Genomic DNA, 17,734 nt, shown 5'->3' with positions numbered 1-17,734 from the left:
CAAATTTCTGGCACTGTCTGGGGTGTCTCTGGTTAGCTGCAGCCAAGTTCCAGAGCTTGAGCAACACACAAAGAATCACACTGCATGCTTTACAGGGAGAAAGCCAGGAGAAAATAATTGCGACAAAATTACCCTAAAAGTATTCTTCAATTTTAGTGGGCGTCAATACATGTGATTCAATGCATGGTTAATTTGGAGCTGCAATCGAGATTTAGAAGAAAAATTCACCGAATTTAAACTTTTGTTCTGACCACCTTGTGGACATCCTCCTTTCTGTACCCAGGAGCGTTCTCTCCCTCTTTTTATTTGGCATTCTATCCCTTTAACAATACAAATAGCTAATATTTATCGAGTTCTTACTATATGTCTAGGTTTTGCTAAGCACATCTGATTAAATACCAACCACCACTTAGGATGCTGCTATTGTCCCCATCTTATGGATTAGGAAACTGAGGCCTGGGGCCTTTAAGAAACGTGCCTGAGAGGGCACAGTTGTCCAGCAAGAGAAGCACCCGCCTTCCTTACCCATACAGTCTGATTCTGGAGCTTTGATCTGAGCCCGTGGGTCTTGGCAAGTCAATGCCTCGTACCTTTCTCTTGGCCTCCTGTGTTTAGAATCATCACAGTCGAGCCCTGGCCAGAAAGAGAAGGGACCTTCGGCTGGGACTGCTTGGAGTCAGGAAGACTTCTTTGAAGAATTTAGGAGAAACTGAGTGTTTAAGAGTCAGGAGAAATCCAGCAGAGGAAGGGAAGGGGTGCTCACCAGGCAAAAGGAGCAAAGGTGCAAAGGTGCAAAATGAAGAGCATTGCAGAGGTGGTGTGGGATCAGGTGACGCTCAGAGGAGAAGCAATGGCCCAGTGCCTGGCTCATGGCAAGAGCTCAGGAGTGGTTGATGTGTCCATCATTGGCAATATGTGGCTGTTGTGGTCATTGTAGCTCCTCTCTGTCCTGAGCTCAGGCCAGCATTCCAGTCCTCAGGGGCGATTTTCCCTGGCTGTCCCACAAACACTTCAAACTCAGTGGGTCTGGAGGGAGCTCAGTGCCATGGCCAGTACCTGCAGGCAGCGGTCATGCCTCCTCTCTTCCTCTCTCCCACCTCACATCCCCCAGGCCAGTGGTCCCCCTGGCCTTAGGCCTTTTCTCTGTTCCTGTTTCCACAACCTCAGCTCAGGCCTTTGTTATCTCCCACACCTACCATTGAAAGAATTTCCTGGCTGGTCCCCCACTCCCCAACTCCAATCCATGCCCTAATGCTACCCCCGTTATCTCTCTGAGATTCGGTCAGATCATGCAACCCCTCCAAGCCTTCAATGGCTGACAGTATTTACCCACCACAAGCCAACAAACAACAGCAAGCTCAGGCATGAAACACCAAAGCACCCCGTGAGACTCAGAGATGAGAAAAGATACTATTGCTGCTAGTGTGTGTGGTTACTCTGGTTGATGAAATAATGAAACAAGCTTAAAACCTGGAAAGGAGGAAGCAAACCCATCATTTGGTAAAGACGGTATGATTATCTGCCTAGGAAACCAAGTGAATCAACTAAAAGAAAACTATTAAAAACTATTAAAACTGGGACCTGGAAGAAGACTAGGCACAGATTAATGTACAGAAATTACCTCCCCAAATATAAACAACCGGTCAGAAAATGTATTGGAAGAAAAGGTGCAATGAAAAAGAAAATATCTGTAATAATATAATGAATAATGTGCAAGATCTGAGAAATGTGAAAAATAGGACAGATTGGAAACTTCAATTTTATGAAGATGTTACTTCTCCTTACATTAATATGTAAATATAGAAATATCCTAACAAATATGCCAAAAATGCCAAAAAATACCAGTAAGGTTTTTTTAGTAACTAGACAAACTAATCTGCAGTTTATGATGCAAAAATAATGCATAATAATCCTAAAAACTTTTTAAGAGAAGCACTAAAAAAGACCAAGTCCTGCCAGATACTAAAATATATTAATGTTAAAGTCACAGTTGCTAAAACACAGTGGTATGACTAAAAACCAGAATAGATCAATGGAAAAAAATGAAGTCCATAAAAAGACCTACTGGAATATGTGTAAACATTTAGTATATGATAAAAGATAAATGCAATGTAACTGAAAAACTGTTTCAAAAGATCTGTTAAATAATCATCTGGAAGAGCCTGGGCTTTGTATTTGCTGGTTCTGCGTATGCTGAAAGAGGGCACAGCCAGTGACACTCTTCTTATTCAACAGCTAGGTCTTGTAAGTATTTATATGGGTTAGGAATTCACACATGCCAATTTTAGCATTATTCCCTGGGCAAAAAATTTATCAAGTAAGACAGTCTATCAAAATTACAAGACTTCTTCAAGATGATTGTCACAGGACGTGGCAATACATTCTAAAGTCTAGGAGTCTCGCAAGACCTCCAAAGGCAATTTTATGGTAACAGAAGAGAAAAGAGTGCAGTAGTTAAGGATATTCATGCCAGTTTTTGCAGTTCCCAGGAAACCAGGATGGCTATTCACGTGAAAGTTCCCCATTTAACACTTTTCAAATTGGGTCTGTGATTGATGTTTCTTTCTCCACAGCTGCAGGACAGAGAGAACATCTTCATTTCTTTCTTAGATTCAATTTTTTTTTTAAATTATGAAGACTTGCATTTTAAAGACAGACTCTGGAATTTCATTAGCTAGCATTATAAGCATAGTAGGCCCATAGAGATCATTTTTGCTAGAGAAAAAAAAAGTACTTGAGTAAACTCTTCCTGAGTTTGCTCAATAAGAGTGAAGTGAGCAGCACAGAACAGGTTTTCTTCTTCGAGGACATCTTAAGAAGGCCAGAGACTAGGGAGTGACTGTCAAGTTCAGCAATATGGAGGGTGTTGGAGAGCTTGCCAAGACTGTCAGTTTCTGTAGAGAGAATCCCATGGTCCATTTTATCATCACCATCATCATCATCATCATCATTTGTCTGGGGGAGTGGGCTCCTGGACAGACTTGTGTGGAATGTTTGGGGTAGGGAGTGATGGGTGGTGAGTCAGAGAGGATGCTTGACCATTCTGTGTACATGTGTTGGATTCATGTCCCCTCCCTGTTTTCAGCTCCCCCTCTCCGCCTTACATTATACCAGGCACTCCATATTCCGGAGCTCACATTCTTGGGTCTTCTGGGTGATGGCTCTTCTCACCACCAGCTGTTCACCAGCTTTCATAAATATATGGCGCTCTCTTGCTTGATGAGAATCCCTCTCCTGATCTCTTTTTTTCTTATAGATTTGTTCCTCTTAATTCCTTTGCATTATTTCAGTGGGATCTTGGTAGGGAGCAGAGAGAAACATGTGCCACCTTTAACTGGATGCCTGCTGAATGGTTTTCAGCAAGGAAGTTATCAGATTGCATGGTGCTGAGCAGAGAATGGGTTGTAGGGGGAAAAAAGGCAGAGGAGACTATTGCTGCCATACAGATGAGGGGCAGGGAACAATCAGTAGAGACGATAAAAAGGTCCAGACTCCAGCGATATTAGGAGATGGAAGTGATGAGGTTTGGAGATGGACTGGACGTGAGAGTGCCAGTGGGGCAATTGAGGGCCAGCAGCAGGGTGGGTGGTATGCTTTCACAACATGTGAGGGGAGGTCAGAACGAGAGTTAAGACGCAGACGTGTTGAACCTGGGACATCTCTGCTGCACCCATGTGGAGAGGCCAAATAAGTTGTCGAGACTGGAGCTCAGATGAGATAGTGGGGGGCAGATCTCAACAAAGGGTAGCTGCTGTCGTGATTGCTCTTGGGCTGCACATGACTGTATGCATGTGTGTGCCCCCGACCTGTGCACGCTTCTGAAGAGAGCCAGTCTGATTCCCTGCCACCCTGATAGGTGTGCAGCACTTGGAGGGTGAATGACAGCAACAGCACACCTTTGCAGTAACTCGCACTGAGGAGTGGACAGCTCTGATCTATGACCTGAGGCCACAGTCTATCCATGGGGCTCTTCCTCTTTCAGCCACAGATACAGCTGTCATGGCTCATGTGGTCTGACTGGGACAGCTTTTACTATAAGAGGGAGATGCCTCTTGCAAAGAGGCTCTCTGCTGGGTGCAGACAGCATAGTCCCATGTTACTCAGTCAAATATCCCTCCAGAGAGTTTTAATTATTTGTTAAGGGCTCCAGGATTGTGTTTTCTGGGGGAGGTTTGGGTAAAAAGCTCAAGGACTGATCTTCCTTCCTGCTTTCCTACCAAATAAAAGTAATCAACCCTCATACATTGCCATTGGTAAATAGTGCAGCCACTGTGAAAAACAGTCTGGCAGTTCCTCAAAAAGTTAAACACAGAGTTACCATATGATCCAGCAATTCCACTCCTAGTACATACCCAATAGAAATGGAAACGTATGTCCACACAAAAACTCGTACATGACATTCATAGTGGTATTAGTCATAATAGCCAAAAGGTGGAAACACCTAACTGTCTATCAACAAAACAAGGAAGCAAGATATGGTCTATCCATAGAGTGAATTGTTGTTCTGCCATAGACATTTAATCCATTTACCATTAAGGTTAATGTTGATATGTGAAGTTTTGTTCCTGTCATATTGCTAATTGTTTTCTGGTTGTTTTATAAATTATTTCTTTCATTTTCTCTGTTTGTCATTGTGGTTTGGTGGAATTCTGTAGTGGTGCCATTTGATTACTTTCACTTGCTCCTTTGTGTGATTGCTTTACCAGTGAGTTTTATACTTTTGTATGTTTCCATGATGGTGAATGTCATCCTTTTGCTTCCAAGTTTTAGGACTCCCTTGAGCATTTCTTGAAGGGCCAATCTAGTGGTGACAAATACAGTCATCATTTACTTGTCTGGGAAAGACTTTATTTATCCTTCATTTATGAAGGTTGTGTTGCTGGATGTGGAATTATTGACTGACAGCATTTTTGTTTGTTTGCTTTTTCTTTCAGCACTTTGAATATGTCATTCTATTGTTTTCTGGCTTGTAAGGTTTCTGCTGAAAAGTCCACTGTTTTATGGGGTTTCCTTTATAGATGACTAGACACTTCTCTCCTGCAGACTTTAGAATTTGCTCTTTATTTATTTTTTATTTTTATTTTATTTATTTATTTATTTTTGAGACAGAGTCTTGCTCTGTCGCCCAGGCTAGAGTGCAGTGGCATGATCTCTGCTCACTACAAGCTCCGCCTCCTGGGTTCATGCCATTATCCTGCCTTAGCCTCCCAAGTAGCTGGGACTACAGGCACCTGCCATCATGCCCGGCTAATTTTTTGTATTTTTTTAGTAGAGACGGGGTTTCACCCTGTTAGGCAGGATGGTCTCAATCTCCTGACCTGGTGATCCTCCCGCCTCAGCCTCCCAAAGTGCTGGGATTACAGGTGTGAGCCACCGCGCCCGGCCAGAATTTGCTCTTTAACTTTAACTTTAGACAGTTTGATTATAATGTGCTGTGGCAAAGTCCTTTTTGCCTTGTATTTTCCTGGGGATTGATGAATCTCCTGGATTTGGATGTCAAAAATCTCTTGCTAGACAGGAATTTTTCATATACTATTTTGTTAAATAGGTTTTCTAAGCCTTTTGATCTCTCTTCAACCTCAGGAATACCAATAATTTATAAATTTGGCTGTTTTATATAGTCCCAAACATCTCAAAGATTTTGTTCATTCTTTTTATTCCTTTTTCTTTAATTTTGCCTACTGGATTCCAAAAGACCTGTCTTCAGGTTCTGAAATTTTTTCTTCTGCTTGGCCCAGTCTGTTGTTGAAGCTTTCAAATGTATCTTATATCCCCTTCAATGAATTTTTTAGTTCCAGAATGTCTGTTTAGTTGGTTTTGGGGGTTTTGTTTTTAGAGATATCTATCTCTCTGGTAAGTTTCTCATTTGTGAATTAATTTTAATTCATCCTGAATTAATTTTCTGAGTTCTTTGTATTGATTTCCAGATTTCTCTTGCATCTCATTGAGCCTCTTTAAAAATCAGTATTTTGAATTAGTTATCTGGGATTTTGAGGATTTCTTTTTTGGTTAAGATCTATTGCTGGAGAATTATTGTGTTCCTTTGAGGGTGTCATATTACCTTGCTTTTTCATATTTCCTGTGTCCTTACATTGATTTCTGCACATCTGGTGTAACAGTTGCCGCTTCTTATTTTTTAATTTACTTTCATTTGGGTGTGGGGGTTCCTGAAGATGTGACTCTCTGTTGGTTGGATAGGACTCTTTGGCTTTGTTTCTGATTGCATGCAGTAGTGAAGACTCTATGATTTCTTTGGCTGTGAATAGCATTAGTGGTATCTGTGGTTTCTTTGGGATGTTAGGGTGTAGGTATTGGTGGAGGCTGTGGTAAAGTTTTGCAGGGACTAAAATGCCAAATGGGCCTCTCTTCAGGTTTCAGCCACTCTCTGTTAGTGGGCTAAGCATGACTGTCCTTGTGCCCTGGGACAACATATGCTGGCACCTGTATTGGCGGTTCCAGGCAGATCAGTTCTTGGGCCTCTGGTTGGCTTTCTCAGATGCCATTTGTACTAGTGATGTCCTGGTTGGGTGAGTGGGCTCTTGGGCTCCTTGGCAGCCAGGATGGTTTGAGTGATGGTAGTAGCAGTGGTTGTGAGATACTCTTTTGGGTCCCAAGTGCTGTGCATTTGTGTTGGCAGTGGTTGCAATGGGCTGTGCAGGCTGGCCCCCAGGCCAGCAGGCAGCACTTGCAGGTAGGAGCCAGCTGAGATGGTCGTGGTATGGTGTTTATGCCTGACCTCTGCCCCCCTGGAAAAGTGCTTCAGTGTCCCAGGTGCTGAATTGGGTTGTGGAACCCCCAGGACCCTGGATCCTGCACTCTGTTGGGGATGAAGGCAGGCAGAGCCGGACCAGGTGAACTTATGCTGGACCCCGAGTGGCAAGTGCCCCTCCGTGGAAAGTTCATGCACCTGCCTTGGTGAAGGGCTAGGGATGGCATGGCCATCCCCAGGCCCCTGGTGAAATGTTTGAGTGAAGGGCTACAGCCACTGTGCTGAGGTGCTGCTATGGGAGTGAAGGCCTGTTCCAGAGATCACAGCCTTGGCTGGAGAGTGGGGAGCTTGTGTCCCTCTCACACCCCAGTCCAATCCAGGCATCCTCCCCCATCCCAGCGGTCACAGCTGACTCACTTTTCAGTCAGACCTGGCAACTCACACCTAACCCACAACTCAGCCCTGGGCCATAAGAGCCCCTACCCAGCTCAAGACCAAGCCTCCACAGCTACTCTCGTCCTGCTCAATTCCCGGAGAAAATGCCTACTTTCAACTCTGGTGACTGCAGCCCATGCCATGCTTGCTTTCCAATTCTAGTTGTGGGAGCTCACACTTTGCTCACATCCTTGTTGCACAAGCAGCAGCCCAAGTTTTCCTAATGCCTAGGCCTAATGCCATTGTTTCATGGCACCACACAGTCTGTTAGGAGCTAGGACCAACGATGACATCTTACTCTAGCTACTTAGGTCTTAGGAAGGATGTGGGACCCAGGGCGTGTTCCCTCCCTGGAGCAGGGCTGGGGAGGGTTAAGGTGCTCTCCTATGACCTGGATTGTATGATCTCCCAGTGGGAAAGTGGACCACAGAAAGATATCACCCCCTCCAGTCCTGGGGAGTCACTCTGGTTCCCAGCCCGTCCCGGCCATGCAGCCTGCCTGTTTTCCTTCTTCCTAGATTGTGGAGTTTTCTTTTGCTTTTCTTTTGAACTGCTGTGTTCTGTCTTGGATAATGTATTCAAAGTGTGATTGTCTACATAGCATTTTGGTTCTTCTAAGTGGATGAGGCATGCTTGAAATGCATCTAATCAACTGTCTTGAAAAAAAAAAGATATTTCTTAGTATGATTTGTATTGTTTGTGTTTCTTTTCAACACACTCCTATTTATGAGACTTATGTATTCTCCTTTGTTTTCTTTAGCCTTATTTAAGTTTTGATTTTTTTTTTCGTGTTTAGGCATTTACTCAGTCTGGACCCCATTTTTGTGATTTGTGTGGCAACAAAGATCTAATTTGATTTTTTCCACCATGGCGAGCCAGTTGTCCCAGGTCAATGCATGAGGCCACATCCAGTGTTTCACCTCTGCAACACACCAAGGCCCATGAGCCCCAGCACCGCCACTGGGCTCTCTGTTCTGCTCTGTATATATATTTCATCATCATCCTTTCATGATTGTTTTTACTTTATTGAGTTTCTAATTTATTTTTGTGTATGATAGGAAGTAGGCATTTAACTTCATAGTTTCCCAAATAATGAGTCAGTTCCAACCCAGTGTAGATTTAAAATGCCAAATCATTGACTATGTTTTAAAATATACTACAGCCTGTTTGGGGCTTTTTCTTTGCTTCCCCCGATTTATCTATTTTTACTCCTGCATCAGTATTGAGCTTTGTGTACCTTTCCCTGTTCTTCCTCATTACTCGCCCTTTTTAGCTTTGGCCTGACTGTTCCCATTTGTTTTGTGTTTCAGATGAAATTTAGAATTGCTGTCTTAAGTTTTCATCCCCCAATCCTCCCGATACCTTAATTGAAAGTGTGCTAAGGTAACACTGGATATAGCAAAGTTGATGTCTTTTCACTGTTGTATTCTCCTGTCCAGGAGCATAGCACATCTTCCACTGTGTCCTTTAATGCCCCTTCCTTGTTGAAAGTCTGGTGCATTTCTTCTTAAACTTATTGTCAGGTATGTTGAGGTTTTCATTGCTATTGTGAGTGTGGTCATTTTATTATAGTTTATGTTTATTACTAGTAGGAAAGCTATTGACTCTCCTGTATTTACTGTGGAATTTTTTATGGGTAATTTTTTCTTTATAATTTTCATTGGTTAGAAAAAATTTAAATACCAGCTATCAAAATAACAAAAACCAAATTTTCGTAAGCCCACTAGACTTACTTGTGGGCTTTCCCCCACATATTTATCTGCAATTTTATGACTTAAAATCGAGTCATACTATATAAATGATTTGCAACCTAGCATAATTTTTGGATCTCTCTCTCTCTTTTTTTTTTTTTTTTTGAGACAGGGTCTCACTCATCACCCAGGCTGGAGTGCAGTGGCACAATCTCAGCTCACTGTAGCCTCAGCCTTCCGGGCTCCAGTGATCCTCCTGCTTCAGCCCTGCACATAGCTGGGACTACAGGTGTACATCACCATACCTGGATAATTTTTTTGTATTTTTAATAGAGACAAGAGTTCATCATGTTGCCCAGGTTGGTCTTGAACTGGATCACTTTTTAAATAAACTTTTTATTTTAGAACAGTTTTAAATTGACATAAAAATGGCAAGGATGATACGAAGAGTTCTCATACATCCCACCCCTGCTTCCCTGGTATGAATGTTTTCCATTAATATGGTACATTTGTCACAATGAATGAACCCAATACTGGTGTGTTATCATAAACTGAAGTCCACACATGACTTAAATTTCCTCAGTCTTTCCCTGCTGTCCCCTTTCTGCTCCAGGTCCCCCTCCATAACACCACACTGCATTTAGTCACAGTCTCCGTAGGCTCCTTTTGATGGTGACACTTTCTTGGACTTACCCTGTCTTCAATGACCCTGATGTTTTGAGGAGGACTGGTCAGGTGTTTTGTAGAATGTCCCTCAGTTGGTGTTAGTCCGATGTTTTTCTCATGACTAGAATGGGATTTGGGGTTTGAGGGAGGAAGAGCACAGAGGTGCAGGGCCGTTCCCATCACACTGAATGAGGGACACGCACTGTCAACAGGACTTACCTTCCTGATACTGACGTGGGTCACCTGGCTGATGGCATGTTTGTCAGGTTTCTGTACTATAAAGATACTCTCTTCTACTCTGATTCCACATGGAACTCTCTGAGAGCAAGTCACTAAGCACAGCCTCTAATTAAGGAGTTGGGGGTTATGCTTTGTCTTCTTAAGGACAGGGTATCTATATACATTATTTGGATTTCTTCTGTATGGGAGATCTGTGTTCTCCCCCATTTATTTATTTAATCCTTTGAATCCAAATTCGTATGGATTCATGAATATTTATTTTTTACTTTGGGCTATAATCCAATTTTTTTTTTGTTCTCTTGCTTCAATTGTTCCAGCTTTGGCCATTGGGACCTCTTTCAGTTGGCTCCTGTGTCCCTTTGACTTAGCCTCTTTAGTGTGTGTTTGTGTGTGTGTGTGTGTGTGTGTGCACGTGCACACACATTTATCACTTCCTTACTTACCGGCACTAGAAGATATTCCAGGCTCATCTTGTATGTTTCCTGCCCCAGTCCTGGAATCAGCCATTTCTCCAAGGGAGCCCCATTTTTCATTGGAGAGTGGTGTTAAAGGCCAAGCTCTGGTGCTGGGTGCTCTTTGCTACTGAGCAGGTTGCTTCTAGGCCCTCTCAGCTGACAGAACAAGAAGTTATGCATGCATGCCAACCTTATATATACACACATCTTTAAATATTTCTCTGTGTAACCATGTGCATCGACATGGAGCTTATCATGAGTTCATACTGGTGTCTCCAGTGCTAACCCATTACCCATGGATCATTCTAGCTCCTTCCCTTGCTTATGTACCTGGCATCAATCTAAACTTACCAAGACCTCTATGATACATTTTCATTTGGTTAAATTTAAATATATTTTATAAAATAGTCTACAAAAATATCATGTAGTTGTTTATTCATTTAAACAGGGTCTTACTCTGTCACCCAGGCTGAAGTGCAATGGCACGCTCATGGTTCACTGCAGCCTCAACCTCCCAGGCTCAAGCAGTCCTCCCACCTCAGCTTCTCAAGTAGCTGGGACCACAGGGGCATACCATCATGCCCAGCTAAATTTTTAATTTTCATTTTTGTAGAGACGGGGTCTTGCTATGTTACCCAGGCTGGTTTCGAACTCCTGGCCTCAAATGATCCTTCCACCTCGCCCCCTAAAGTGCTGAGATTACAGTCATGAGCCACTGCACCCAGCCCGTTTTGGCTTTTTGCTTCTTATCTAAATATAGCTATTAACAATGCCAAGTTTAAGGGTAGCTAAATGAGGTGGCAAAATAGCTTAACACAGCAGAAAAAGGGGGAAAACTGGAAATGCATTGGTACTTAGAAATTAGGTGGCAAAAAATCAGTGAAGTCTGGGATCTCAGCAAGAATGATGGGGTACACAGCCCCATGGGCTCGTCCCCCAAAGAAACATTGAAAAATCTAACAAAACTGTCGTAACCAACATCATCAAAACTTTGAAAAATAGGCGAAGGTTTACAGCAACCAAGCAAATGCTGAATCAAGAAAAAGGCAAGCAGAGTATAGTGACTCATGCTTGTAATCCCAGCACTTTGAGAGGCTGAAGCAGAAGGATCCCTTGAGACAAGGAGTTCAAGACCAGTCTGGGGAACAAGCAAGACCCTACCTCTAAAAAAAGAAAAATAAGAAAAAACTTAAAAATGGTAGGAGAGCTAGGTGCAGTGGCTCACGCCTGTAATCCCAGCACTTTGGGAGGCCAAGGCGGGCTGATCACAAGGTCAGGAGTTTGAGACCAGCCTGGACAACATGATAAAACCCCGTCTCTACTAAAAATACAAAAATTAGCTGGGCATGGTGGCAGGTGCCTGTAATCCCAGCTACTCAGGATGCTGAGGCAGGAGAATCACTTGAACCCAAGAGACGGAGGTTGCAGTGAGTCGAGATCATGCTACTCCCTCCAGCCTGGGTGACAGAGTGAGACTCCATTTCAAAAAAAAATTTAAAATGGTAGGAGAGCCTTGTGATGACTCTATTTACCCTCCTCCCACCCCCCAATCTTGAAGGCAGCAGCATATTCCTAGTGTGGGACCTGGTCCCTGCTTCTGGAGGCAGAGCACACCTTACTCAAAGAGAAGTGGGTATTCTCACCAGTCTGGTGGCTGCCTGAGGGCTGACACAGGCACTTGTCATTGTTTCACCTAACTCAGAACCCACGTGCTGCAGAAGAGTGGCAGACATTGCTTGGAAACATTGTAAGGCAAATAACTTGCAGCTTCCTGGAGCTAAAAATTATAGTTGAGGCAAACAATGAAGCACTGAAAGCTCTGGAAGAAAAACTGAGGAGAGAGATGCTTTTGGAAATTAGAGCATTCAAAAGTACCTGTGGATACCAGGAAATGTAGAAAGCCCCATACATGCGCAGGGAGCTTGCGTGCTCAGAAAAGAGCTAAGAAGACCTGAGTTTCACCTGGGGCTGGTCTCTATGCTCAGTGCAAGTAGGAAGTGAAGGCTAAGGTAGAGCTGTGAACAACCTGGCTAAGCAATGAAGGAGGCCCCAGCACAAAGTCATTCACAAAACAGATTGGGAGAAGTTTCTGTTACTTTTTCTGTCTCTCTCTCTCTCTGTCTCTCTCTGTCTCTCTCTCTCTCTCTCTCTCTCTCTCTCTCTCTCTCGGCTTCTGAATCTGAGATGCCCACTCCATCAGGGAGGCCTGGTGTAGATGATAAGGATGTTTACAAAAGCAGCAGGCAGGAGGCGGCACCCAGGGCACCTGGCAGGCTGCCTATCCTTTGGGGATGCTCTCGAAGGAGGAGGGACTCTTGGTGGTGCTGGGAGTGCCCTGGAGCTCCTGTGCTACTCAGATGTCCCAGCTTTAATCTCTGGAGATTGCTGTGGTTCAGATGCCGGTCAAATGCTGAGTTGATCCTTATTCTATCTGAATGCTGTAGCCACAGGGTGAGGCTCACCCCCATGGCCTCTGTCTGTGGGAGGTCAGGACAGAGTTGCTCATCCAGTCAAACAGTGGGACTAGATAGGCCTAGAAACCAGCTCCCCCACTGCAGCAGACACAGACGTGGCCCAGGCCCAGGCACCCCAACATGGGGAACAGGCTTTCCTGAAGTTGGGTGGGCATGCCTTTGGTGAAAGCAGTTTTGGATTTTGATTTGTGGACACCTGGGAATGTGGGGTAGTGGTTGGCTGGCAGTAGCTGCTGCAGTGTTGCCAAAGGCATCTGCCTGGGGCCCTTGCCAAGCTGACACCACAGGTATGGAATATCTCCCGTCCCCATGTGCCAGCCATCGTGAAACTGTGAAGAATTTCCAGAGGAAGCGCAGTGGTGGTGCGTGTGATTAGACTGTCTGCCCTGCACTGACAATGCCTCCTGTGCCTGAACACACATGTTCTCTCCATGCAGGAAGGACGTGCCCATGGAACGCGTGACACACGCAGACAGAGAGCAAACCAAGAAGGTGGTATACGCGGTGGTCTATGGAGCAGGTAGGCTGCAGGCTGGGAGCTGGGGTCTCGGGGTCACCTGTAAGCTGGCAGCTGTGTGCCTGTGTTTAAACATGGCTGTGCCTCAGAAATCATCTGTGAGTCCCTGGGTGTTGTTTATGCTCTGATGACACCTGCAGCCACCAGACACTGGCCAGACCACCCCACGCGCTGACCTGCTCAGAGTCACATCCAGTCTCTCAGGGGGAGGCCACAGAGGTGGGCAAGTCAAGTGTGACCAAGCCATTGGCTCCACCCCTACACCATACTACTGTGCTAGGCACCACTGCTGTGCTTGGAGACCTTCGAGGAGACCCTTGTCCCCACACATGCCAAGACATTGTAAAGTTAGACAGCCTCAAGGTGTGCAGTGCTTGGACGCATTGCCACATCTCAGCATGCACCCCGTCTCCCTAGGGCAGAGCTCACCCAGCTGGGCCACATAGCCAAAGCACCCCACAGAAGGTAGAACCAGGCCTTGGGCTGGGACAGGACAGTGGGGATCCAATCTCAGGGGCAGCAGATAGGAGAAAGCAGGGCTAGGCCAGGAAGGACTGGAGGCCAGAGGTTTGGGCTGCCTGGGGCCTCTTCTGCAAGCCTCTTCTTCCCCTTCCCTTTTCGCTTCTCTTCCTGCTTCTGCTCCTCTCCCTCCTTCCCACTACCCCCCAGCCCCAGCGCCCATGTCAAAGCAGGCCTTCTACTCCCTTCCATTCGCCCTTCCTCTGCTCTCCCTTGGACTCCCTGACGTGGGTTGTCTGGGTTTTTTTAATTCTTTTCTGGCCCTGGGTCATGCTGAATCAGTGTGGCCTAATTTCCCCAGCCCGCCAGCTCCTTCTTAAGCCTGTTCAGACCTCCTTTTCCCTGTGATCAGTTCTTTGAGCAGCAGGGCTTGTGCAAAGACCCTGAAAAGAAGATTCACCATCCTGCCATGGAAACCCTTTGTTTATTCACAGAAAAGCAGCAAAACCAAACAAGCTTCAGTGGAAGAATAATGGGGCAAGCACATAGTAGATTGTCCCTAAGAGCTGCCCTACAGTCTCCATTGAAACTGTGGTGCTGTTGAACAAGAGTCCAAAGTGCCCCACCCCGAAACTGTAGATGGCTGGCTTGTCTAGAACCACAGCCAATCAGCCAGGCTGGCTCCAACCTCAGAGCTTTGCACTGCTCTTCCCTCTGCCGGAACGCCTGCCCCTGCACCACCAGGGCCCATCCCTCACTTCTGCAGACCTGCGTTCAACTCTCCCCGTGCAGCCTTCCTCAACCACAGTATTTGTTACCCATTTCTGGGTAACAAATTGCCAAAAACATAGTAACTTAAGATAATAAACACTATCCCACAGTTTCTCTGGGTGTGGGCATGCCATAACTGGGTCCCCTACAGGGCTGCAGTCAAGGTGTTGGCTGGGGCTGTGGTCACATCTGTAGCTGGGGAGGGATCCACTTTGTTGGCTTCTGTTTTTTGTTTTTGTTTTTGTTTTTTTGTTTTTTTTGGAGACAGTCTTGCTCTGTTCCCCAGGCTGGAATGCAGTGGCACAATCTCAGCTCATTGCAGCCTCCAACTCCTGGGCTCAAGCCTCCTGCCTCAGCCTCCTGAGTAGCTGGGATCACAGGCACCTGCCACCACGCTCGGCTGATTTTTCATATTTTTAGTAGAGATGGGCTTTCACCATGTTGGCCAGGCTGGTCTTGAACTCCTGACCTCAAGTGATCTGCTCGCCTTGGCCTCCCAAAGTGCTGGGATTACAGGCGTGAGCCACCGCACCTGGCTGGCCTGTTTCTTGCTGGCTGTCAGCTGGAGGTGGTCTCAGCTCCTTGCCACATGGGCCTCATGCCTTGGGCAGAGCCTACATCTTGGCAGCTCTGCTCTTCAAACCAGCAAGGGAGCAAGATACGCCAGCTCTGCACCCACTTGCCTGTTCATGGTCTCATGCACCAGCTCGAACATGGGCACCTCAAAGATAGGAGCTCATCAGTTTAGCTCACTGCCTGGCACAGAGAAGACACAGGAACAAATTAGTGGACTTGGTGGTCTCAGCTCCACTTTTGAAAACATTCTGATTGTGTACATGGTTTTTGGAAAATAGACTAAGAAACTTTGTTTTAAAGAACTAGATTCTGGGAGTGACAGTAGTGTGACATTGGATTGATTCTCCTCAGAGCTGCTTGGTCCACTTCCTCCTCTCAGCCTCTTCTGTGCTGTACCCCTGAGCCTCCCTGGGGCCTCTGTCTTGGGGGGGAAGGCATCACTCTGCCACATTACATGAGAGTTTGTTGCCTTGCATCCTGCTCCAGCATCTTGTGTTGCAAACATAACATTTGCTTCTGCTCTGCGGGCAAGACATCGCCTCCCCAATCCTGGGCCAGGCAGCCTGGACTTGATCCCCAACCCTGTCACCTCCTGACTGTGTGGCCTTGTACAAGGCCCTCCGCCTCCCTGTGCCATCTCCTCCTGGGAAAGTGCTTTCATAGGGTGGACGGGGCCATACCTGGCACAGTCAGCTCTCATCTGTGTCATCTGCCATTATGTCTGACTCCTACTTCACTTCTGTGCCATGTCAATGAATGCCTCCAAGTGCCTGAGCAGCTTCTGTAGGTCTCCTGTGGCAGCCCCGGCCTTGTCCCCAGCTGGGGCAGCCACCCCAAATCCAGCCAGGAGGGAGGAACACAGAATGAGGGTGCCAAGCACCTGCCGTGGGGCTGCTGTGCTCCGGCAGGATGGCTGTGCTCCGGCAGGATGGCTGCCCTGACCTCCTCAGAAAAAGGTGGTCTTCTCTGCCACCCAAGTGGCTCCTTCTGGAGTATTCACTTTCTTTTTCTTTTTCTTTTTTTTTTCCTGGAGAGGAAAAGAGCTGCATTTTGTAAATAAGCACTGAGTCATTAGCCACAATGTTGAAAAGGGTAATTTGGCTGCTTTTAGTTGTGACAGTGACACGGGTTCCCACCCTGAGCCTCCGGCTCTGCTGCTCCCATTGTTCCGGTCTGGCTTGACAGCTGGAATTACTGTGTATCCGCCGCTGTGGGCTTAGGCTGCATCTCTGTTCTCCTTGTGTTTGAAACTTTGTCACATGAGCTGGGACTGAGGAAGCCCGTGAGCTTGCCAGGCCTCCCGGGCCGCTGGGCACCCTTTGGAAATTCCATAGAGGAGCTTTGCACCTACCGGCTTGCAGCGGATTGCAGTGACGTGTTTTCACATAACGTACCTCTGAATGACCCACAAATGCTGGGGGCACGGGGCAAGGCATGGTTCCTACACATTCTTGAGAAATCGGCGACATGACTATTGTGAAAACTGTAAAGAAGATAGCAGAGGAAGCGGCAGGACTGTGTGAGAGGCAGGGGAGATGCCCCAGAGGGTGCAGGGTCTGTACGCTCAGCCCCCGCAGCCACTGTGGAGGAGCTGGCGGGGAACACACGGAGTCACAGAGCAGCCACTGTCCGGGAGCCTTGACCCCAGAGGCTGGCTCACAATCTCACTGCTCCTCTATCAGTCAACTGAATTCAAATATCCATCCCCAGCCTGACGGCCCTGCTCATGGCCGCTGCTGAGCCCAACAGGAACCTGCCTTCTCCTGGAAGCAGCTCCTGACTCCTCGGATCTTGCTCTGAGCCCCTATTGCTCCTAGAGTCTAACCCTTGAGTCTTCTCAGATGACTCCATGACTCTGAAGCTTGCCTCCACATCCAGTCATCATGTGACCCACAGGCCTGTGCTGAGGGCACGCCCTCTGGCTCAGTGCCTGCTCCCGAGGGGCTTGCACCTGTCAGAGGAGACTCAGGAGCAGGCCTGGGCACGTAGCACTGTGCCATCAGTGCATCTGCAGGAGTCCCTGGTACCAAGGGAGCCAGGGGAGGGACCCAGCCCAAGGAGAGTTGGGAGAGTCCAGGAGCTGGCCCAGAGCAGCAACACCCGAGCTGAGTTTTGAAAGTAGCATAGGATTTAATGTCAGGTCTGTTCCAGCTAGACCAGCCCATGTTCCCAAAGGCCCACGATGTACAGGCACTTGTTCATCCCTAGAGACATAAACAGGAGTGAAAGCCTGTTAGCAATATGTGTGGAGCAGAAGAGCACTTGGAGGAAAGGGAGTGAAGATTGTCCCGCTAAATGTCAAATTGTAGCACACACACATACATAGACTCACATGTGTACCCACCAGATAGGATTAGCTGTCTGTGGGAAGAGTCAAATTGTGTGTTCATGTAGGATTTAAGAGGTAGGGAGGACTTAGTGCCCCTAGTTTGCAGATCTCTCAGGGCCTGTGTGTGAAACAGGGTCAACGGAATCACAGTGTGGGGACAAGTTCTATGAAAAGAAGGAGCAGTCCACAGGAAGCGTGGGACAGAGAAGTCCCCACAGAGCCAAAAGCCATCCCGCTTGGGGAAGGGACAGTGACCTTTGAGTGTGACAGCCCCACTGCTAAGGGTGTCCAAGGAGTGAGGAGCAAGGATCCAGGGCCTGGAAGTCCTCCTGGACCCTCAGGCTCCATCTCAGTCTCTCGTCCCTGCTGCTTGTGGAGCTACCACACCATCCGCTCTCTTGTAGATGGACTT

At 46.7% G+C, this 17,734-nt stretch overlaps 1 protein-coding gene across 2 annotated transcripts in view; it reads left to right on the top strand.

Moving 5' to 3' along the window:
- POLN (DNA polymerase nu) overlaps nt 1–17,734 on the top strand; it is a 165,959-nt gene that overhangs the window by 126,947 nt on the left and 21,278 nt on the right. For both annotated transcript variants that reach the window (XM_033213480.1, XM_033213481.1), the window contains one exon: nt 13,108–13,190. In XM_033213480.1, coding sequence (XP_033069371.1) covers nt 13,108–13,190 — 83 coding nt within the window. The remainder of the gene's footprint in view (nt 1–13,107; nt 13,191–17,734) is intronic.

The sequence above is a fragment of the Trachypithecus francoisi genome, unplaced genomic scaffold (assembly GCF_009764315.1).
Source record: "Trachypithecus francoisi isolate TF-2019V2 unplaced genomic scaffold, Tfra_2.0 Lachesis_group1, whole genome shotgun sequence".
Taxonomy (NCBI): domain Eukaryota; kingdom Metazoa; phylum Chordata; class Mammalia; order Primates; family Cercopithecidae; genus Trachypithecus; species Trachypithecus francoisi.
The sequence above is the reverse complement of the archived record's forward strand: the minus strand, read 5'-3'. Positions and strand labels throughout refer to the sequence as shown.